The 24,939-nt window shown below is 34.6% G+C and overlaps 2 protein-coding genes across 3 annotated transcripts; one reads left to right on the top strand and one right to left on the bottom strand.

Moving 5' to 3' along the window:
- Positions 1-559: 559 nt before the first annotated feature.
- Positions 560-4,161, top strand: LOC112458005. Of its 2 annotated transcripts, none has more exons than XM_025021383.1 (12): positions 560-611; positions 847-1,148; positions 1,379-1,480; positions 1,563-1,693; positions 1,854-1,944; positions 2,044-2,163; positions 2,253-2,451; positions 2,529-2,670; positions 2,809-3,029; positions 3,109-3,377; positions 3,475-3,648; positions 3,730-4,161. In XM_025021383.1, the coding sequence occupies exons 2-12, from the start codon at positions 908-910 to the stop codon at positions 4,131-4,133; spliced, it is 2,094 nt and encodes a 697-aa protein (XP_024877151.1). In that variant the 5' UTR covers positions 560-611; positions 847-907; the 3' UTR covers positions 4,134-4,161. The 2 variants fall into 2 exon arrangements, with proteins under 2 accessions (XP_024877151.1, XP_024877150.1); XM_025021382.1 differs by having other exon boundaries at positions 571-754.
- Positions 4,162-4,265: 104 nt separating this feature from the next.
- Positions 4,266-6,943, bottom strand: LOC112458006 (mitochondrial import inner membrane translocase subunit TIM50-C-like). The gene is made up of 8 exons (XM_025021384.1): positions 6,740-6,943; positions 6,088-6,431; positions 5,720-5,839; positions 5,267-5,374; positions 5,034-5,165; positions 4,825-4,948; positions 4,570-4,673; positions 4,266-4,501 (listed from the first exon to the last, which is right to left on the bottom strand). The coding sequence occupies exons 1-8, from the start codon at positions 6,879-6,881 to the stop codon at positions 4,412-4,414; spliced, it is 1,164 nt and encodes a 387-aa protein (XP_024877152.1). The 5' UTR covers positions 6,882-6,943; the 3' UTR covers positions 4,266-4,411.
- Positions 6,944-24,939: the final 17,996 nt, after the last annotated feature.

Below are 24,939 nucleotides of genomic sequence, written 5' to 3'. Positions count from 1 at the left end.
CGGCTCCAGCATCCCCTTAAGAAACAAATTTAGTTATAAAATAGTAATAAAATTTCGAAAAAAATAATTTTTTTATGCTGGGTGAATATAAATGACAGAATATTTTTTTTGGGTGAATTTAATGCGATCCAATACTTTTCAATGCGAAGCATCAACCACTGCTGTCTCACATTCAGCATGGTACGGTTTTATGCGAACCCAGCGAACCAATACTTTTCAATCCCTTTCTTCGCATCAGAAAGCAGAATTTAAATTAATTCTTTTCAATCCGACATTTTATGCAGGGTATGTATAAAATATCCCACGATTTGTACAATAAATAAAGACTCTCGAGTATTTTTAACATAGCATCGCGCGTTTCCGCGTGACCATTGCGTCGAATATACAATAATAATATATAATTTTTTACTATCATATTCAGTTTGAGTAGTTCGGACATGAACCATAGCATGGACACAAACCATGTACCGTTACCGAGCGTAACGGACGTTGTTGAGTTGCACCAAGTTGCACTTTTTCAGGGAGCGCGTCGGAAAATGCGTCCTTGCCGTCCTTAGAAACTGTTATGGCGTGGCTATTGTTGACGCTACGCACGTGTTTCGCATGAACGCGTAATAATAATTGAAATAAATGTACTACGTGTGTAAATTGTAGATTTTTTTGCTGATCTATTAATCATACGTTTCGTCAATGTTTATTTGTTCTCATTGCTGTTGTGATAAATATCTCGCAATCTCCAAAGTGTATCCCAAAAGTGATGTTATTATATTATAATAATACAAACATCTAAAGGAAAGGGAAAGGACTTTGTGTATATTATTTTTCTTATTGTTTCACGAATAAAAGATGTATGGATGAAATTGTACATGTTTCACTCTGAAAGAAACTGAATAGACTTGAGTGAATCATGAAGGCACAAGAATTGAAGTCAAAGGCATTTAAACGCGCTGAAAACAATCTATTGAATAAACTGGGTGCTGCGTTCTTGAAGAATTATCCACATCATGTAATGCCGGGTTACAACTTGAATAGATCACCATGTATTGAGAAATGGGATGAGGAGAATGCAATAGGACTCTGTCAAGAGTTTCCATATAATTGTGATTTACCAAAGCCGTTATTGCCACCAGCAAAGTTATCAAGAACAGGTATGCGACAACACTGATATGATATCGAAATTTTTGTTGGAATATAACTTTTTTTTTCTTTCTAAGTAATTTTTTGAATATATTTTAGAAGTATTATACTTTCAAAGACTTTTTAAACTTTCTTGTAGTCTTTAAAGACATTTTAGAAGATTTACGATGATTTTATTGTATTAAATCCTGATTTTATTAAATATAATTAGAACATTTTTTTTTTCTTTAAATACTTGCAGTGCTTAGTGAAGAAGATCCAGCCTTGCAACTCCTTACTCTGAAAAGCCATCTAAAAGATGATATAAATAGAATAATAAAGTATTATGAAAAGCATAAGAAAGGTTGTACATATATTTAAAAAAATTTAATAACTTTTATATCCGATAACTTGACAACTAACTTGACAAAATGTATTCTTGATAGAATTTGACGTAGTACACAAGAAAAGCATAAAATGGAAAAGAGGTAGTAAGGGATATAGCGCAAATGTACCCAGATATATTGCAGATATAGCAGAACTGCTTGATACGGATCCGGATCCTTATTTTGAAGGGGTATGTTTAACAAGCTATAAACTGAACTATCAACAAGATAATATGACAAAACTATCTTTTGGTACTATTGTTGCAAAATATGAAAGTAATAAATAACTGAATATAAGATATATAAGAATTGTAAGACAACAGAATATTGTTAATAAAATATTTTTTTTAGACTTATAATTGGTACTATACTGGTGGATCATTAAATTACGTTCAGTTAAATGACTGGGATGTTCTGTTATTTCCATTTGTGGGAGACTTAGGTACTGTCCTAATATAGAACATATTTTCATGGATGTATATAATAATAATTTGTACAATTGTAGTTTTAATCTGTCTTTCTTATATTGAAATATTTTCAGTTGCTGCACATATTACACCCATGGAAGATTCCGTATGGAAGCCATTGCTGCAAAATTCAGCTAAATGTAAATTACCTGGAGCGTTGTATGAAATTAGACAAACCAAAATTAGTGACACATGTACGTATATTGCTAATCTTAAAATTAAAAAAAGATAAACTCATATATATATAGAAGTTTGTTATACTAGTAAATGTCTTCGTTTTTAGGTAGAATTTTAGGAAGACATAAGGGTCAATGTGCTCTTTATACATTGTCCAATTCTGAGAATCACTTGGTGCTTGATGAAATTCATAGGCAAGCATCAAAGGTACCATATGTCAGTGCTGACTTGAGTTTAACTAATATTAATTATCATTGTACACTGAATGCAGAAAGAATATTGTCCTTATGGGATATAAATAGTTCGTAAGTATTTTTCATATCTTAACTTTTTTTATATCATCAATCTTTTGTTTTCTCAATGTCAGTATTTTTTTCTTCAGGAAATACATTAATAGTGGTTCTGTACAGCAAGATAATATGACTCACGAGCATGATGCTTGGGGATGCATAAGGTTTCAGGAAACTGATCCAAATGTTTTAATTTACGTAGACAGGTGTTGCTTGCATTATCTTGATACTAGGGTAAGAAGCAAGTTTTAAACCTATTTATTTTCTTATACGATAACAAATTGCACAAATTATTTTCTGAATTATTTACCTAATAATAAGAATATATTTGTTACTTTTTATGCAGTTGAGTATTACTGTATCTTTTTACAGACTGCTCTTGATCGAGCATGTATCACGTTGTGTCCAAAATTTAACTTGGAAAACTGTGAAAGTTTGTCGGTAGAAGCACCAAGTAAACACAATCGCTGTCGATATTTGGGCACTTATCATTCCTTTTTACTGTGCGATAATCGTTCTCCCAAGCAATGTGTGCGACAAAAATGGACGCATCAGTTCAAAGATACTCCGCTATTGGCGGCTGTAACTAACAGGTTAATAATGCTAAATAAGAATTCTAATTGTAATAACTAATTACCATTACAATTACATCATATCACATATTTATTACAGCGATGACAAGGAAATAATTGTTCTATCAACTCAGAAAGCCGGTGAAAACACAATAATTTTGAACACATGGATGAATGAGGAAAAGTCTCATTCTTTTAATTTGCCTTTTACACCCCCACACATTGCAGAAACATTAAATAAATCTCAAATGCAAGGAATGTGCTTGAATCCGTATTTACAAAGCAGATTTGAATTGTGTAACGCTGGTAGCACATTAATTACAAATATAAAGAATGCAGAAGTATTCTATTTTATCCAAAATTCTATTGGTATAACTATATTATATTCTATCATAAAGTATACTATATTAACATCTCAGGATGTTATGTTTAAACATGTAAATATATATCTTTTTACTATTTTTAGGTGATATATTTTATCAGTGTATAACACATGAAAACACATTGGACAAATATTCTCCTATAAATAGCAAAGCTTGTTATGCGTTAAATATGTGGGAAAAAGCTTTGTCAGCTCAAGCTGAACCGATAGTACCTTTAACTCTTACCGATAAGTGCAATATGCAATATATATTTGAAAGTAAGAGAATATCTCAATTTTTATTTAGATATACTTTGAACTATTATAAGTAATGCAAATCATGAAAATGATTTTACACAGATTTTACGAACAAAATGCTCAGTCCTCGTTTAAAATTCACTGAAGAAAATGCAGACAGTTTTGATCCAACCTGGAAGCAATCATTAGCTAAATTGGGATCGTACATAGATCTATTAGCACCAGAACTTCTTGCAGCTTGGGAAATACGCGAGGAAGTACCTGTACCGGTAGGAATGGGATCACATCAGAAAGTTTTGAACTGGTTAGAATCTTCGACTTCGAAACATCCTGTTATGCAATCACAGGATGAACCCGAGTACATACCTACCCCTATCAATACTCAAGAATTAATTAGTGTGTCACAAGAACAGGATCTCATATACATTGATGACAGCAACATGCTGCAAGAAATGCTGTTACCAAAAGTTAAATCGGGAACAACTCGCAAGAAAAAGCGCACTTAAATAATTTACATAATTAACAGATTAATAGAAATATATTGATCATTTGAAATTTATATTTTTGTACGTAATATATATCGAAGTTATGTAATGCGTGCGTGCGACAGTATTAATTTGTGTTATAAATAAACAAAATTATCTTTAGAACATCGTTTATTTAATCGTAATAAAAATTAAACGATAATCATGTATAATATCTGTTGCGATGAGAAATGACTGAACATGTTGCGTATTTAAATGATGTACACGTCAAAAATTTCAACGTAATTGATTTATTTTGACTAGCGGTTCCGTAGGAAAGATGGTTTCCATCTCGAAATAAGTACTTTGCTGTTATCTTGTTGCTTATTTTGTTCCTCCTCCATTTGCATCTGCCAATAATCATTATTATAATCAAATATTCGATTATACATTCTTGCCACATTTTACAATAACTTACCAAAAATTTCCGTCGATTTTCTTTGAACATTTCCAACGGATTATCAAATTGTCTATAATAATTCAATACGTCTCGCACATCTTGCACATTCGATGTTAATATCGCTGTGAAAGAAAGTTAAAATCTTTATCAACCAATAGAAATTATTAAAAATGTTGATATTTATATAATTAAAGAATTACATATAGAATTTATATTAGCAAAAATGACGGTACATAAAATTTTCAAGGCGTATAATTTTAAGATTGATCTTACTTTTCAGGAATGCCGCTAAGTCATACAATGTAGTATCATCATCATTACCCGTCCATCGAGGAAGTTTAAATGCATTTTCTGGATGTAACTTCACGCTCTCTTCATTCCAATCGATAACAATAACCTGTAATCACAACGTATATAGTAGTGACTATAAAAATGGTTAAGTCTAATAAGAAGAAATTATTTTTTAATGCAGTAATAATTACTTTACTAAGATCACGATTGAGAGCTCCCAGATCTTTAACATGATGTCCATCCACAAAACGTGTTGCATCTCTAACTAATCTGTACATTATATATCCATTTGGATCGAGTGCATCCAAAATAGGGAACACTGTCTGTAATTGAAATAGACAGATATTATTTTCCTCATATAAATTTTTTTTTTATCAAATACATTCGGAAGTAGTATTTAAAAAAAATAAAAAACCAGTTATACCATTCCTTGTTCAGCTGTATAAATTACAATTTCAAATTGTGGTGGGGCAACTGCTTCTAAAAACTGGTCTACGCCAGGCCGCTTTTTAAATCTCCATCCAGTTGAATACTACAGATAAAACGTATACATGTATGTCAACCCTTAAATTAACATGTTTAGATTTGAGAAATCTTTGTCGCCAACTATGCTATATTTTTAACAGTAGTTCTATTCAATGTAGTGTATGTAGCACACATAAAATGTATTAAAAAAGCTAACTAAATATTTTTAATAATAATTCTATATTTTAAGCTCTATATTTTTATATTTCTTTCTTGATTCTATATTCCATACTCCAAATAATTCTTACACGTATGTCACATTGGTCTCATGAGAAATCGATGTGTCATACATAGAAAACATTAATACATAGCAAACGTTAAATTATATTGAAATTGCAGATCAGATACTTACTGTCCAATCTGGATGCACAAGGAGGTCTGTCATCTCCAGAACTAGAGTATATGGAGGCTGGATATATGGATGTTTTAATGGATCAGGTAACAACTTTTCCCTACTGGGTTCCTGTACTAGCTGTAAACACAATAAAATCATACTGTAATCTCTCATACTGTAAAATCATACATGTATTCTCTAACATATGAGTATAATTTCACATGTTAGAAAATACACTGTGCATAAAGAATTCAATATAAAAGACTATAAACTTATTTTACAAGCTTTCCATATATATATTGCTTTATTATATTTCATTTGATATAATACAGCAATATATATGTATACTACAAGTATAGATAGAATTAATTATAAAAGCATCGTACTCTTGTATAATAATTAAGCTCTCTCTTGACCCTCTTGTAGATCTGTTCAAAGAACGGTAAATTGGAAAATTCGTCCTCGATGACATTCCCATGTTCGTCATAGTTAGGTCTTCCTAATTCGTATACTAAATAAGTGAAGCCAATACCCATGAACACGCCAAATGCTGCAAATCCATAGTTCATCATTCTCTTCGATCTTTCACGATTCGCCTTTTCTTCCTCATCTTCCTTTTGCTGTTCACTCTGTTTCTTGTGAGCTGCCGCTTCCTGTCCCAATGACTCGGCTTCATTTATCGACGATTGTATGTTGGTCAGGTTACTAGTGATTTTTGGGCGATCCGTTGCTGAGGACAAATAAGAAATTTCGCACATAAAATAAACGCATAAGTCCGACATTTTTACACATATATACGAGAGATACGTTTCTTCACGTCAAAGCAAGAATACTTTTTAATTGCATGTGCAATTAAAATGATGCTCGACATATTTAGTAAGAATAATAAATTAAAATTAACAGTTTTCTTTGTCAACATGAATTTCTGTTAAACATTGATATTATTTATTTCCGTCGACGGCACGTGAGCTGTGATTAAAATGATTGTAATAGTAACAGGCTCCCATGCTTTCACGTGGAGGTTATGATCGTGCTCACTTTCGGTACTGTAGCGATATTTTTGCGCCGACTGAACGAGCGAAATTCGGCCGACGGGTCGTCGGAGGGTGCAATACGTCGTTCCCGCGTTCCCATTGTATATTTTACATAAAACTCGCAGGCTCCGCGTCGCAAAGGCCATACTTTAAAAATACCATGAGCTTTTCGAGGCAAAAATGGCAAAATCTCACTCACTCCCGTATCTTCCGGTGAGCCTTCACTTCACGCGGCCGATAAATTCGGGCGACCATCTTCCCGATCGAAGATAAACGTCGGCAGCATTTGTTGAAAGTGTCATAGCGTGTTACGGTAAATTCTCAAGTCGCACGAAGGAAAAACGAAGGTGAGCTTCGAAAAATTTCGAAATCCACGATTTTATTCTGTCGTATTCCCCGCATAATGGTTAGATATCGTACATACATACGGTTTTCCAATTGTGTACAATCGATTATTTTATTGATATATCAATGACTCTAGATCTTTGCCAATATTTAAATCAAATAAAAAGTAATGAAAATATTGAAAAAAAGTGCTATAAGAAGCTTCTCGCTCCCGTATTTGATTCGAATCGATCGAGTTTTCGCAGGACGACATTTTATCGAAGATCACGTGATGGCGTGACGCGTCATATCGAGAACGTACACGTGAGACGAATTCATTTTTTCAAACGATTTTAGTTCGCGTCGGCGGCGTCGGTTATCTCCCGCGATGAACTGGTCCGTCGCGATATCACGATTTTGTGTGGAAGACACTTCTCGGAAAGGCGATGGTCTCGGAGACGGCTTGAGGTATATAAGCCTCGATTCAATGACGTACCACGGAATTCTGTCGATTTCGCCGAATTCGTCGCGAGTATATATAAATGCGCGATACACGATTCGTGCTGGTAACGGCGAAGTAACGCATGTACTTTCCCTTGATCGAAATTCCATGTCGCGCTTTCTTTGCGCAGATTAATCAATCATTCCGTCATTCCAGACTCACGCATTTATTTCGTGTTACAGAAGGAAGTCTATCTATTATAGCGAGACCTGGAGTTGAGCAGAGGGCGAGAAAGAGAGGGGGAGAAAGAGAGGGAGAGAGACGACGAAACTATTTCTCCTTTCTGAGTATTCGACATCGGACCACCTTTCCCAGTAGTACAGCCTTCCGTTACATCCGACCGTCGTGGTAAGTAGTTACTTGTCTATCAAGCGAACCTGTATTGAAAAAATCCGTTATTGCGACAGATGGTAATATTTTCATTGAATCTTGAAATCAATAAAGCGAAATCAATAGCGCGTATAATAAAGTTGATTGAAAGTATGGAAAATAATAATATTAATTTATTTTCAAAATATTAGTAAGATATAAAATATGACACAATAATATAATAATAGTAATATGAAACTGATATTTTTTGTATATGTGAAAATATGTAAAACATAATATGTAATAATATGTATTTATACATATATATACCTTCAAAATAAGAAGAAAGAATCATATAAAATAATAAAGTATTTATATATTTAAATGAACTTATTCCAATAATTAAATGGTTTATATTTATGATAATATACAATTTGATCTAAGGAAAAAGAACTCTAATGTCCATTTCTACTATGCGGATTAACTTTAATCTCGGTTTAATTTACTTTTTATCTTTTTCTAATTCTTAAAATTGGAAAAGGATAAGAAGTAAGTTAAACCGAGATTAAAGTTAATCGGCATTGGTAGAAATGGACATAAATGTATTTATTACATTGTGACACATTTTTTATAAGTTTGAAAAAACGATTTATAATAATTACTATTTAAGAAACTTAATTTAAGAAACTTTAATATTATAAAAGAAACTTTAGAAAAAAATTTAAAATTATATTAATACACAGCAATGTAATATGGAATACAGGCAATGAGAAAACATGGATGCAAACACGTTTTTCGCGTAGCGTGATATATAGCCGAGACGATTTTGTTAGAGAGAAAATGGACGTACTTGATTCCCCTATTTTTCATTGTTTTTCGTAATTTTTGTCCCTCGGTCGAGCTTTGTTTTCTTGGCTCCTCGGATTTGTCATGCCCACTTTTAGCGTTCTCCGGATTTTCTTTTCGCGCGGTATCTTTTTACCGTCGCGGCGTCGTGGCCACATATATACGAAATGGTCAAATGCATGACATTACTCACACTAATTAAGCAAGAAAATGCTACTGGCCATTAGAGTCGTGTCCGAAGAGGAAAAATATTCATGAAGATATTTGTTGTCCGGCGAAGAAGATTAAATTCTTTTATACGTACAACGTTTTAAAATTATAACAATAAATTATATATATTTGAAAGTGTTCTCACAATACCGTTCAGAATTAAGTACTTTATTATAAGTACTATTAAATATTTTAAAGAAATGTTTAATATCATGAAGTCAAAAAACTGATGCGGAAATCACATTAATTGAATTGAAATTTTTTGCCTCAAGGAAAATACACTGATTGCATGTAAAATTGGTTCTTGTGAATCAAGAAAGTTAGTTGAATAAATTGAAGTGAATGAAAGTAAGTTAGCGAGTGAGATTTCACTTTGAAATTTGATTAACTTTCTATTTCTGTTAAATCGCCCTTACTATTCTTTATTAAATTTCGCAAACTTTCTCAGGAACGCGCGAGGCACAAAATTAAAATCAATATGATTTTGCAAAGCTGCATTCTGAATTACACACTTTTTTTTAATGCTTCTTCACGTAGGCTCCACAGCGATTATTATTCGGAATTGACGCGACGGGCGAACGGCGGCGAACCTATTGTGACTCCATTGGGTCATCCCGTTAGTCATGATTAAGCAAATTTCATACTCGAGCCATTAATATTACAGTAGGTGACCGTGCGAGGTCCACAAAATTCCCCTGGCTAGTATAGAATGCATGCACTGACCCCGACAACCGCCACATCGTCGGCGAACTTGCCGAACTTGATTAAATTGCGTTCGACGAGACTTCGGCTATTTATGGGTCGAGGGCAAATAATCAAGCGGACTGAAAATCCTCTACGATGCATCAGATTTCGAGGGCGTTGCGTTAGAAAAATAAAGAGATATATATATAGTGAGAAAAGAATCGTGTACGAATGCATACATAATATATATTATATGTATTACACTTCTTGTACATATAATAAGCCTCTAAATCACGTATAATATACCTACGAAGATAAAATACCGTGGGGGGATCTTAGCACTTTATCGCACCGGATCCTTATTCCGCCACGGTGTCGTTTAACCCTTTTTTTTCGAGAATGGCGCACATGGGGGCGGAAGCTCGTGTCAGCTGCCGTTAGAACGGTAATGAGAGGTGCCATAACGTTAACGGGCGAACGCATACATTCCAGCAATTACGTCGCTCCAACTAATTTCTGTCCCTCGGTAAACTTGAGGAATTCCAGGCGGCGAATATGCGCCCGCGGGGGTTTGCGAGGGGAGAAAAGGGCACGAGGAGCTCGGGTCGGGGGTTACGGTTGACCATTTCGCGTTTTCCCCGCTCGCACAAGCGGTCCCAGACATCCGCGCACTTGTCGAACACACAGACGAGATGTACACGAACGACGCCAGATACACTCACAGAGACTGTAGACTTCTATATAAGGTGACTCGGAAAACACTTCGCGTATTAACAAGACTGTATTTTTCGATCAGACTGAACTCTATTTAGAAGAAGTTTAATGGAAGTCCTTAATTACGTTCGGCATTGTCTTAAATCAGGAATATTAAGAGTCAGATTCGACGTGTGAAACTTAACTATTATTACATAATTAATAAAATTTTTAATTTGTTTCAAATTTAGATTAAGCGAAATTAATTTAAGCCTTAATTAATTATAAATATAAGACGTTTAAATTAATTTATTTATCTTTTTCATTACACGCTTATTCTTGTTTATGCCACAAGCGACTTCGATATCTACATTGTCCGTCACAGGCATTACATCAAGGTCTGAATACATTAATTTATTTTTTCTTGACGCACCCCGTATATTAACGTATACAGCCGCCTTCCCCAAGACACGGACACACGTGGAAATTGCAGACACGTGCGGCTACGGTGCGCGCCCTTTAGCGTCACGGGGGTGAGAGAGGACGGAGATGGGTGGGCGGCGGGAGGGTTGTTTGTCGAGAGAATTTTCAGTGCGCACCCGCTGGCCGGTATTACGGCCCGGATTAATTCCCAACAAAAATATGCGAGATATTTTAGCCGGCCGGACGAGAACATTCGCACGCGAGCGCACGCAAGCCGCAAAAAGGGAACAAGCGCGTATGCGTTTGTCCGGCGATGCGCGTCGCGTATTTTGCTTTCGGATCGCGCGAGCCAAATATCTGCCGCGATGAATCGTCGCCGAGGACGGTGGAAAACGCGCGTTTTGTTTGCACTTCGACACCGCAGCTCTGCTAATCGCGTCAATGCGTTCACTCGCAGCCGAGCGACGGGCGATCGCGATTAACCGTTTCCGGTTCAGAGTTACGTACGTTGTTGCCCGACAAGCAAATCTGCATAGCTCGAAGATGAACGGAGCGTTGTTTCTAATTAGAGCTATGCGACAGCAAGCTATTTTTCTATCTTTCCAAGTGAGAAACACACCGACTAAATAAAATATTAAAAAAGAAAAACGTTGAAATAATAGACGTGATTGTGAAATTAAAACGAGATGTATGACACGAATGTGATTTATCTTAAATCAGGATCTAAATTAAAAGTTTTATTTCTTAAATAGGTAACTGACAAAGAAAACAAATTAATCTGAAACATAGGAAATTTATGTCATTTAAAAATTACTTTAGAATTTTAGAATATCAAAATATCACGTTAAAGATTGAGATTTTTAGTTTTATAAGATTGTATTCCTAAAATTCAAGATATACTTAACGAGTTAGCTCGTGCAAACACAATCACCACACAGAGATAAATTAGCCGACGAAGAAAATAAACACAACTCGAAAATCGGTAGACAACGCTGCAGTGTCTGCCACGATATTTATAAGCTTTATGCAGGAAGTCGCTCAAGTAAACCGTCCGTAACTCACGACGCTGCGAGTAACGCGAAAAAATATGAGCTAATAGCGATGCTGCGCGGTATAATGATCTATAAATGCACCGGGCTATGTAAATGAACAGACACAGCGGCGTCGCACCAAACGAGCTTGCGAGCTTTTGCTCGGGTTGTTCGCACTCTGTACATCACGTCTCACATCGAAAAGATTCCTGAACGAAATTCCTCTCCGGGCCGAGAATAGTCGGGTCATTCACAATCCCGTCGGTCTATTCGCGTCACCTATTTCTATTTCGTTCACAAATTATCGGGACTTGCGTTTGATATAGGAGACAGAATTAATTTTATTATTCTGTTTTTGCTAGACAGACAGGAATGTCACTACACAAATTGTTCCTTAGCGTAATTATGAAAAAAAGAAAGGAAAAATAAAATCAAATAATATAAACAAAATATAATAGTATATATATCGTATATAAAACCAAATACATTTACATTGTACAGAAATAGAATTATGTTATGTTTTAGTAAATATTTTTAATTTAAATCGTGTTATACTCATATTAAAATAATTCAATATTCTGTAAAATTTTAATTTTTACCACACGTGCGTTCTAATTACACTAGTTTTCATATGATTTGTGCGAAATGACACGGTTGTCGCAAAACAAGATATCACGTATGAAGTTCCTTATTAAAGTTAGAGAAGCGTATTAATCGTCTTTACTTTATATTAAGAAAGTTTCCTGCCGTTTAATGCTGCAGTTTTATCGCGGATTATATGGCTTTTGAAAACTGCACAACTTTTTCAATGAAACTCACGAAGTAACAAATAATGAATATAAATAACCACCCAAAAATCAGCAGCAAAGCATATTTCAGAAAAATTATGATTTGTAATTATATTCAGTTTCTATTCATGAATTTTCTTTAATACAAATTTAACGAATTACTGACGCATATTTGTAGATTATGAATTAAATATTTTCATTTCTTTCTTCTCTGATTAAACATTAATATAAGTCTGCGAACTATACGATAAAATTAAAATAGACGGTTTAAATAATTGTATTTAAATAATCTACTGTCTTTTATTGGAACATCAATAGAGTTAAGTGCCATTTCCTTGTCAAATCAATCCTGTATATTTCAATTAATATGGAACAGTGAAATATTTATCATTCAAAAATAGATTTGTTAAGTGAAATATAAATATCCTCATCATATAAATATTTACACTAATAAATAATAAACAGATTATATAGCAATTTTTACCGTTTTATCGTTTCTACCTTTAGTTTTAAAATATTGGCATTTTAACGATAATCCGATGCTGACAACATTAAGCTTCTTATGCGATAATAAACTGCAATTCGACAAAAAATACTTTCGCTATTGATCAATATCTATGTATGCATCGTACAACTGTACACGTACCGTAAAAACTAAAAACTAGTGAAATCTATGATAATATCTCTCATTTCGTAAAATAGAATTTTCTAAAGGGTGAGAGCGAATTTTTAGAGTGCATTAAGGGGATGAGCGGATATACGAAGCGGGTAAACCAAACAAAATATCTCGCATTCGCAGTCACGGATGCAGTCGCGTCGTGCACGCCGCTGGGTATATTTTATACAGCTTGCAACGTCGGTTTTTCACGCGACGTGAATTAGCCGCGTATCTCACGCAGGCGCTTTTAGCCTCCGCCACCGCCGTCGATCGACAGATTATCAGATCGCGCCCGATAAAAGGGTCCCGTCGCGCCGCGTGTACACGTACACACATCCGTGGTACATTTGTTCTTTCGCGTAATGGAATTATCGTACATACCGGTGGCACGCGATACTTCGATTATGCCGAATGCGCCCTTCGCTTACGCGTGTAATTCCAGTTTAATCGTCGCTTGCAAAAAAAAACAGTTCTCCGCATCGAGAATTGAAAGTTCATTATTGACTCTGACACAGTCATATGCAAGAGCTATATAGTACATATAGTTACTAAGAAGCTGTGAAAGAATATAAATTAAAACAAAAGCTTTAATATTGATAAAAGTGTAAGTGTAAGTGTAGTAGAACGAAAATTACGGGAAATTTGGAGAAAAGTTAAATAAAACATTAAATATACAATACATAAAACAAATGAGAGAATTTTGATGAATATAATTTATCCATGTTGACTTATTTATCGAAATCCAATTTCGAAATTCATTCATTATTCATTTGCGTAAAATATGCATAATCTATAAAACCGCCGTGGAATTTTAATTAATATAAACCATGACCGAGATCGATTTATTCTTATTATAAGGTCGTCTAAATGAAATCAAGATTCGGGTTACTGCATTGTAAATAGTGACGTCATTGGAGATAGGATATGCTTAAATGTTGTCTATGTACGTACATGTAACACTATCAGCAACAATGTGGTATGTATATTTACCTGTGTACATATTCTTATGTTGTCTTAAATTATACACTTTACTCAAACAGCTAGTCTACGTTTCATTTGGACAACCTTTGTAATTCAAAAAATACGCATTGCACTGTGCTTTCAAGTCATATTGGTATTATTTAGACGTAAATCCGCGATTCAATTAATTGAAGAATATTTACGGTGAGACCATAATCCTTTGGAGACGATTCCTCTCTGCCGACTTTTAGCTAAACAGCGCCGCTATGCAAAGCTCCTAATTAGTCTACCAATTTGTACGCTTAACTATATGACTATGCAAATTTGGCTATCCGACCTATTACGCGATTCTATGCATATGCGCTATCGAGAGCACGAAACGGGATTGCGTTTAATGTAGGCTGCAATGCCGTTTATGACTAAACGTTTCGTCTTTATTGACACATGCTGCAACGTGTCGTATCTTACATGTGCTACACATAGAAGAAATTATTAAAATATTATTGACATTAAAGAATAAAATAAACTTTAAATACGAATTGATGTTATTTTGTTAACATTGTAAAATCATTTTAAATGAAATTTATTGAATAGCTTAAAACGAAATTGCGATTTCGATATGATATACCTTTTCATCAATCTCAAAAGTCTGCTTATTATGAAGTTACCACTTGTACATACGTTGAGAACTACGTTTATTTTTGCAAATTTGACCACACGTTCGGGATTTTGCGATCGATATACGATCTGTGTACAGCGACTCGCAATATTAAAAAAAAAAGAGAAAAGGCAAAAACCGGTGAAGGTTCGTAATTAGTCGCGCGGACGTAAACATGGCAAAGACAATGGCAGCAAAGGCTGCCGATATTTGCGATCGTACACACCTTTCGTAGAATAACTTTCCGGGCGCGCGCGTATCGACGCGAATTCACGCGAGACTTACGCGCCGCGGCAGAAATATGAAAGCGTCCGGCTTTTGTGCGCACTTTCGGCTTTAAATAGCGTGACGCGAGCGGCGGAATGAAATTCGCGTCCGGAACGCGTCGCCCGGTTATTGTCCGCCTGAAACCGAACGTTGCCGCGCGCCCGATCGTCGTCGTTCCTGAATGAACGACGAGATCGTTGCGGCCGACACAGCTGTGACAGAGAGTGCATGCACTGCAGATACGCTCCGAAGCTGATTTTTATTACCGTCCGCTTTTGTCATCTCGACGCGTCGCGATAGTCGGGGTCGGCCGTGGCGAAACGCGTCTGTCACTTTGTAAAATGTTAGAAACGTTTTCGCGCGATTGCAGCCGCGAGTTGGGGGGCGATACATTGTAACGCTTACAAATGTTATTTGATATAGCGCGAACTTGCTGAAGCTGAAATGTTTTGCAACGACATAAATATCTTGAATAAATGCTTGAACTTTTATCACTTTGATATCATATTTTATCACTTTTGGTAATCGACAAATTTCAAAAAGGTGAATCCATTCCCTTATCATTTTGTCATCATTATATCTTGATAGGACCTCGTTTTTAATAGCATCGAATTTTTTAACTTGTTTTAATACTGTTATTCCAGAAGAATACAGAAACGAACAATATAATAGCTATATTTTTATTTTAATCAATTCTCATATTTATGTCGGTGCCTTCAATTTGCAGAATACGTTTTAGCTTCAAATTTTTGTACTTTTAATTAATGTTTAACGTCTTCAAAAAAATATCACAAAAATTTTCTGCCCCGTTGCAATATGAGGGACGCAAGTGAAGATGTAGCGCATGTAACCGAAGTGACGCCCCGTGCTTTAAATACAACGATGTCCCATAACTTACGCCGTATTCCGCCGGTAATGCACCGTCCCGTTGTGCACGAGTTGTGTCTCGGCTGGCGACGAACACACAACCGCAACCCGCTTAAATGGAAAGAGTCCTATGTCGAAACATTTGGACCGGGCTTACCGCGCCACGCACACAATGCTATTGATTAATGAGCGACATTAAGCGCGACGCGCGCTGCCCGCTAAGAATTTAATATGGACTGTCAGTGCCCTGCTGTCTCGATATGTATTACTTGCATATTAAGTTCGTCTAGCGGGAGGCGCGCATCTCGAGACGAACGACCCCGCGAAGAGATTTATGTCTCGCAGTCCACGAAATCCACGTTCGATCGATCGTTCGACAACGTGGCTTCCTCTTGGCGAATGTCTTTCCTTTACGACAACGAGAATCCGTACATCTCTCATATCGTGTGCTTCAGTTTGTCGATTTATACACATATTATTATACATTAAGTCTCGAGATTGTTATAATTATATTGATTGATATTATTATTTAAGTATATGATGCAAGTATAAGAGTAAAATCTTATTAAAAAACACCATTAAAATTTTAAACTAAATCTGTCAGCTTGAAGATTGATTGATTTTTAGAATATTTTGTAAATGCACATCATGTATATACATTTTTCATTGAATTCTAAATGCAATTTACGCTCGTAAATACGTATCAAATAAGAAATGTCAAACTTTAAATAACGAGGCGTACTTAAAGTCGCAGTTTGTAGCTATTATAAAAAGCTGTAAAACGGAGGGCGGAAAGTTGGTGCTCGCGAAACGTCCTTCGATTTTGTGTCGAGGCGGGATTGATTCACGTAATTATTTAAGCTCATCTTCCGGGATCGTGCCTTCGAAGACGCTAGAAGCACGAAAATCGGATTCTTCGGGACGGTTTTTCGTCGGTCCACTGGACGCGGAGACTTTTAAGCTCGGCTTTCCTGCCGCCGTGAATAATGGCTCGTCATCGTTCACCATTGTGCCCGGCAACGAATGGCCGCGTGTCTTATTCCCGTTCGAGCTAGACTGCTAGACAATGTGACTTTCTTTTTGCGGCTCCTCGTATCGACACGTACATCATACACCGGCACTGTATGAACAATTCTACTCATCCGCGCGGTAATAATTTATTAGGCACTAGGTACAGATATGTTTCAATGGAGGAGAGAAAATAGGATGATTATGCATACGTGTATGTGTGCTGTCTCGATAAATAAAACTTATTCTCAAAGTTATTTTGCTGCCAATTATTGCGCATAATCGATTAAATTGTTGTAAATCTCCGATCATGACCTTTTATTGATACATTACTGACTCTGATAAATAACTTGAAATTGAGAGATTGTTTTAGTTTTAAACTTAAGTATTTTATATATTAAAATTAAAATTTTTTTCTTTTTATATTACTTATATAATGCAATTTATGTGTAATAGAATTTTAAAAATTCTTAGTAGTTTGATTTTTTTTTAATAATGTATATTTAGCGTTTTTTTATCTTAAGTCAGTATTAAAAATTAATAATTAAGTTATTTTTTTAATACATGTATGCATATATGCGAGTGTTTACGATTGTACCGATCTACCGATCTACCGAACTTCAACCGTTACTGGGAAGGTGGCGGCATATGCGCGTTTTAGGCACCGTGGCTTTAGGCTTCTTTTATCCAACATTGAACGATAAAATTTTATCAGAGCAATAATGTTTGTTGATGCAATGACTTTGAATATTTCTGATATTTCTGAATTTTTCGAAAAATACTATCGTTGCTTTATAGTTATGCTATTACAATATTTACTTGATAGAGACGTAAGAGACGTGAAGGAGATATATTCTTGAACCGATGAAATTTTATTGTGCAGTGTGAAAAATGGATGCGAATCATCTATCAAAAATGTCTCGGCGCAAAATGAAGGAAAACATCGCAACCATCTGAAAATATCACACCAAGAATATTCGTGAGAACAGCCAGCTGCCGCGCGATAAAAGTGAGTGAATTTTTTCATTAAAATTAGTTTTTAATTAATTTGCGGATTCTCTTATCTCGTTATCGGGCGATAAAAATTTCACTGAGAATGGACATTGTATGATCAGTTTAATCATGTAACATTGGAATTTTTTAAACTAGAATTTTTTAAATGATGCTTTAGTTAATAAAAATAGTTTTTAAATAAATTTATTTAAGTACAAAAAATTTGCTATAGGAATTAATTAGACGTTGCGGCTGTTCTTTTACTATTGATGGTTTATAAAAAGATATTGACATGTTATGAAAGCGTTATTGTTTCATTATTGACATATTTCAATTTTAATAATATTATCAATAAGCAAAATAAACTGTTTCCCCTGTTTTCCTGATAATGCTAGATTATAAAGGCGTTAATAATAATCGATAGAGGAATTTTTCATTCCGCCGATATAATTGCTGATACGTAGAGCGGTAATTCCGGTTGTTTGGGGAGGCAGAAAGGAGAAGGTAGGTGTGCTCATGACACGCCAACTGACCATTATGCAGATTTTCAACGATTAGATATATCGGACGTTTTGCCGACGCACCGAATGTAATGTGCCTTTGTGAAGGGAACGAAGGGAACAACGAGAGCCAGGATTCTCCCGTCTTGTCCACCTTTCATCCCGCCTTAATTCGTTATCTTGACTAACGACCTCTTTCCCGTTCCCTCCACTCGCTCGGAAGAGCGGGGAAGAGAAAAGGGAGTAAAACGGAAGGCGGACAGAAAACGGATTTTCCAGCGTTGCTAAGGCCGAGGAAAGACGAACCGTCGCGCGCCTTGAATAAGTTCGCCGGATTTCTAAGGGTCAAAGGAGAGCTGCTTAAGAGCCTGCTCAGGGTGACTGTGTGCACACGCGGGACGATGTTCCGTGAACGCGTTGATGAGAATTTTTCCCTCTCGATCCTTCACGGTCCGGTCTGAAATGGTTTCGGCAAGAGGGTGAAAAAATAGAAAACATCGAGTGAACTTCACTCCCATTCTCTTTTCTCGATATCTCTGATCTGTGAAAAAAGCTATCAAGACGAACGCTTTATATTTGTTCAGTATTTATCAATATCATATAATAGTCCGTAATATCATAACATTTTTATATTAATAGTATTACCAATATTATCAATAGTATTATACAATATTTCTATAACAGAACTATTAATAAGAACTAAATTTAAATTTTATAAAACTATAAAATAAATAAAATGCATCTCTTGATATATTAACAGTGACCATTCTTTAAACCTATTTATTTAGAAAAGTGGGAATTGTATTATTATTAGAATCGTTATTTTATATTGATATCGTTACACGAGATTATTTAAGATACTATCGTACCATTTAAAATATATGTTATGGATTTATATTTATACGATGGACTCGTAAAACACATCGAATAATATATAATTTTTTTATAACTCGTAACGTACATACGTGCAATGAGACGTCGTGAAGGATCAAGCACATAATTCATGACGAAGTTTATGGTAATTCGCGATAGGCAGGTAGAACTCACACGTTAAACGTATTCCGCGCATCGTACGGGAATGATCGCGGGACGGGTCAGAGCACGCGGTGTCTCTTCCGCGTGTTCCTCTCGTATGGCTACCAATTACCGGGATCGCGACAAGAACGGACACGTGCGTTTCATTACACGTTTCGGGCAACTCATCCACTGCCCACGCATGTCTTCTTCTGGGCCAACAAGCGTCGCGAATCGCGATGAAATCGAAAGACGCCGTGCGGACACTCGCGCGAATTAAACCGTCACAATTAAGCCGATTCGCAGTTTTCTACGTTCAGGAAAAGGATTTGTTTTAAGATATAAAATAGTTCATTAATAATTGATTGCAGACACACCAATTTTTTCTTGCAGTAACAGTTTCTAATTACAAGACAGCAGTGAAAGAAGAAACAAGTAAATAATATAAATTAATTAAATAGAAAATAGTTTCGAAACATCTTGTATATAGGAATTTACTAATAATATCTTTTATATACAATTGGATGATTCAAGTGCTCGGAATATATCCCTGTTAAATATGGTGTTATCGAAATTTTACGTCAGTTAGAAACATTTATTATCTTGCACTAGACGATACTGTGGTAACTGGTCGTATTACGAACGCTAATTAATGGCGGCATAATTGATTCAGCAGGCGTATTATCGTATCGGGAAGATTTGCGTAATCCGATCCATTACGGTATGCGGTGACTCTTGAGATTTCCATGCGCGGGGATGATTTTTTTATTAGATAATAACTTTAAAATGCAATATATATACCATTACATTACCTATTGGAAAGGAACTTAAAGTTAAAGGCATGGGGAAAGAGTACCCGATGGATAGGATAAAACAGAGGGCAGTTTTCGTAGGCTCTTAAATCTCATTTATCGATTTTACTTGAAAATAAAATATATGTATTTTTCATGATTAATCGATTTTTTATCATACATTATGTTTGTATCTTTCGGCAGCTCTCGATTGCAATTGAATTGAAACGCTGGATATGTTTAGAAAATATTGTCAATCAGTGAGGCATTTTGGTTTGCACCGTCGAATTATCGAAATATATAATGTAATATTTTATTTACATAAAATAAAATAAGAAACAACCGCGAGTAACAAATAATCTTTAAGGTAATTAAGGTAATTACCTTAAATATTATTTGTTACTCGCGGTTGTTTCTTATTTTATTTTAATATTTATTGTAAATATAAAGTATTACCTGCTCCGTTGTCTTATTCGATGCTATCCTTTCTTCTTTCAGGTTTTTTCGTTGCTCTCACACACATGCATATTTGATGTGCGAAAACATGATGACAATTAATTACGATCGCGCGTATTAATCATCAGTACGACAATTGCATGATACTTTGAACTGCATTTTCAATATATATACGCGCTTTTTACATTAAAACGAAAAAATAATGTGAAAGAGTACGATCGTACAACGCAACGTATACGCAATTGATTACATCGAATGAATCTCGTTAAAGGAGTAATTATCGCTCGTAATATTATAATAATAATTAGATTTTTAATTTTGTTATATATTTAACTCTTATTTGATCTTAAATGATTAAATTGTGCGAAATATTTAACTACGATGAATAGTCATTGTTCCGATATGTTTACGAATCGTTAATTATGGATATTAATTAATTGTATGAGACAATAACGGAGCGACTCATGCCACTGTCTGTCTACAAGAGTTTCACCATCACGAAAATGATAACATTGACAGTCTTGCGTACGATGCGCTGTACGTAATAAAAACAAACATCAAAGTCGCATGCCAGTCGACTCGTTTACTACCACAAAATATTTATTATAACGCGCACTACAAAATAAATAGGGGTATTCAAATAAGTTAAAGTTTAACGGTTTGACAGGTTATGTCAGGTTAAAGTCGAGTAAAAAGTTAATTAATTAACTTTCGGCGCGCTACTCTTTAAGGTTATGCAAAATACATAAGTGACTCATTAACTTATCGTAAAAATTAACTTTTTACTCGACTTTAACCCGACATAACCTGTCAGACCGTTAAACTTTAACTTATTTGAATATCCCTAATGTATATTAAATATTCTTCTCGTATTTCAAGGTAATTATAAATAAACGATTGCTACGTTTGAAATAGATATCAAAACAGATAGATAAGAAGAATAAATTAATATTTTATGATATTTACGGGCAATAATTATTTCTTCGACGATGCTTAGATATGTATTTACCTTGCATCGTAGTCCGAAATTTTCTCTGATTTAATTAATAATCGAGCTTCAGAAATGACATCGAAAATTTCAATTAGCAAAATTAATAGCTAATCATGATGCGATAGATACGTTTGAAAAAAATAGAAATTTAATATTGCACACACATACACACACGCACAAATCTCGCAGATATATATTATTAATTAATTCAATCACTTAAATCAATTGATCCAGCGATTTGCGATCTCAATATGAAATATGAAAATTACATATAGGTAAAAATTCAAATTGATTTAGTCGGAGATATTTGTATCTAAATATTGAGTTAAGAAAATAATCAATTGTCCGAAAATATCGCAATAAAACAACAATTTACAATTTGCATTTTCTATCGTATTGATTTTTGTCTGAAACAAATCAGTGAAATGATCTTTAATACGTAGTTCGTCTCGATACATTCGCAAATCATTAGGTATTAATTGAAATGGATTTGTAGCATAAATTGGCTAATAATTTAATTGCTCGTAAAGTTTGTGATAGCGTTTGAAATTTCGCGGCAGTGTTTTGAAGGATATAATATGACGACATGTAGAACTATTCATGCTGCTACTTGCCAGTTCGAGTCTCGCCATGCGAATGGTACACAATTTTGTAAACACAACGACATTTTGTAAACACAGCGTGCTACATAAAAACAAATATCTCGGCCGCATGTTGGTCGAATCGTTATTGCCCGAAATATTGAATATAACGCATATTGTGGAATAAATGTATGATAAATATTCTATTCTTTCAAGTTAGTTATTAATAAACGATTGATGTATATGTCATAAAAGAGTGAATTCAGTAAATTTATACACTTACAAATGTACTCCGAATTAATATATCACGCGAAATATTTCCAAAAAATATCCATTGTCTTGATATGCCTATGTATCATTAATTGTGGCAGATAATTAAATATATGAAACGGTATCCTAATTCGTAGGAATAACCGTGTTTTCAATTATTTATCGAAGTCAATATTTTGTGCGATTTAGTCATTTCAGATTGAGTAAGAATAAAAGCGATAGAAAACTGATAATTTAAATTATTATTTTGAAATATCTATGAGTTCCTTTAAAAAATTTTTATTTATTTTTGGATGGTCCATCTTAAGCAGTTATTAAATAGATTTAATTAATTATTACGATATTAAGATTTAATTACTGACGCTATTTAAATTTTTCTATTATTAACGAAACGTCGCAAGCACGAAATGAATTGATTTTGAATCGAGTAATATCATATATTTAATTAACAATACTATTGCAATTAATCGTGGTTTAGTATTCATCAACCGCATAATTTTGACAAACATCAACGATTTGGTACAATCTTCCGTTGTTCGACATCTGTTTGTTATGCGATCAATTGTGAAATGTTCATTTGCATGTGGATTATTGTACAATCACGTCCTTTCGTCTTATTTTTCCGTCACAATGTAATAGCAATGCACCTTGCGTATAAATGACGTTGGAAATGCCGTCCCAAGTATTGATTATCATATTTTGTTAATATAATTAATGTGTGCGATCGTAATTAATTGTTTTTGCAACTGAATGTTGTGTGCATGCGACGAAGAAATTTGAAAGAATTGAAGGCCTAAGAAGCATCAAGCGACAGCAATTCTCTTTGGAAAAAGTAATTAATTTATTATTTTATTTGTTTCTCGCAGAAATAATAGATAGTTGATGATTATATTTTATGTACGCAACAATTACATTTTTTGAAATTTATTAATTATTTTGGTCGTTATTGTAATTTAAATATATTTATATTTTACAGATCAATGTAGCTGTCAAATTCCGTTACTGTACTGGTGAGTCAAACAGTTATTTATTCTAATTTAAGATAATGAATCTATGAAAACTGTACCTATATATTAAGAATTGTAGCATTAGAAAATATTACAGATAGCTGTTAGATATCTGTCATAGATTTATTATCTTAAAAAATATATTAGAATATGAGATATTGTGCGTTTTCTGAATATTACTTAATTACGGAGCAGCATTTTAATATATTTTTATATAAATACGTAAATTTTTAGTGCATATCAAATAATTATTTACGTTTTTAAAAAAATTACTACATACATCGCGTGGGGTAATAAAAAAAATTTGACTTTGTATACAGACATGATATCAGAATCTAACAATTTCGCGGGCCGGACATCGTAAATCGTCGTCGTTTCGTAATTGCGACATAGGGGCGTTTTGGCGGGCGAGTAATTAAAATCGTATTTCAATATTCTGCCAGCGAGAGGGTATCCCCGCCGATTATTCCGACTACTCGATTACAAGGCGCCGTGAGAACATCGGATTCCAGGTGTCGGAGTCCCGCGTGTGCGCATATTATTATTTCGATAATAATACTAATTAAGGCGCCTCCAGCCGCTCGTAATAACACTTTGCACGTAATGCGCGCTCCTAATCCGTAGCGGCATATGGTCCAACATGCGAGATATCTCGCGCGCCGCGCGGCGAGCGCAGTCATCCGCCACGTTTTTCTTCTCACTCTCTCGCACATTAAATTCACCATTAAAACACGTGTCCGCCGTTTATCGTAGATATTCACCGCGGTACGGGCTTACGCTACCGATCAGTTGTAGGTCGGAACGAAGGAAGAACTTGATTTATGAGCACTCTCATGAATATTACTTTCCATGCTGTGCACGCGCGTTTCGTTTCGCTTTGCACATCTATTTGTTTTACTTAATAGAAGAGAAGAGAAATTTTTCTATTAAAAAAAGCAATATATGTATTATTATGAGTTGTTTTCACACAACTATCGATATTTCGGGATTCCTTTAGGAATTTTTTTCGAGTTTTCTTTCTCCTTCTCTCCTTTAGTGTCGATAAATTTTGAAAGCCAAATATATTCGTCAAGTAAAATTACAAAATTGTAAACGAAAAAATTAAAATTGCATTAATTAAAATAAAAAAATATATATAATCGAAACTTTGGTTTCTTCGATATTACGTGTAGATTGCTGAATTGGCAAAATTACTCTTTTCTTTAGCGTCGTTAAAGATTATTATTATGAGTATTATTGAAATCTGTCAATTAAAAATCCAATGCTCTTAATGTCGGTTTTCCTGAACTGTCGTCGGCATATCTCGCCGCTCGCATCTCCCTCGTTAGCTGTGCGAGCGGAAAGTTGTTAAGTTATTCGTTATCCTAATTATG

This window comes from Temnothorax curvispinosus, unplaced genomic scaffold (assembly GCF_003070985.1).
Source record: "Temnothorax curvispinosus isolate PA1 unplaced genomic scaffold, ASM307098v1 QBEX01008590.1, whole genome shotgun sequence".
Classification (NCBI taxonomy): Eukaryota; Metazoa; Arthropoda; class Insecta; order Hymenoptera; family Formicidae; genus Temnothorax; species Temnothorax curvispinosus.
This window is presented reverse-complemented; position numbering and strand designations above follow the sequence as displayed.

Coding starts and splice junctions, on each gene's coding strand:
- LOC112458005 (XM_025021383.1), top strand. CDS start 908: ATGAAGGCACAAGAATTGAAGTCAAAGGCATTTAAACGCGCTGAAAAC. Junction 1,481..1,562: donor TTATGAAAAGCATAAGAAAG/GTTGTACATATA, acceptor TATTCTTGATAG/AATTTGACGTAGTACACAAG. Junction 1,694..1,853: donor CGGATCCTTATTTTGAAGGG/GTATGTTTAACA, acceptor TATTTTTTTTAG/ACTTATAATTGGTACTATAC.
- LOC112458006 (XM_025021384.1), bottom strand. CDS start 6,881: ATGGCCTTTGCGACGCGGAGCCTGCGAGTTTTATGTAAAATATACAAT. Junction 5,840..6,087: donor AGCTTAATTATTATACAAGA/GTACGATGCTTT, acceptor TTGTGTTTACAG/CTAGTACAGGAACCCAGTAG. Junction 4,674..4,824: donor CTTAGCGGCATTCCTGAAAA/GTAAGATCAATC, acceptor TTTCTTTCACAG/CGATATTAACATCGAATGTG.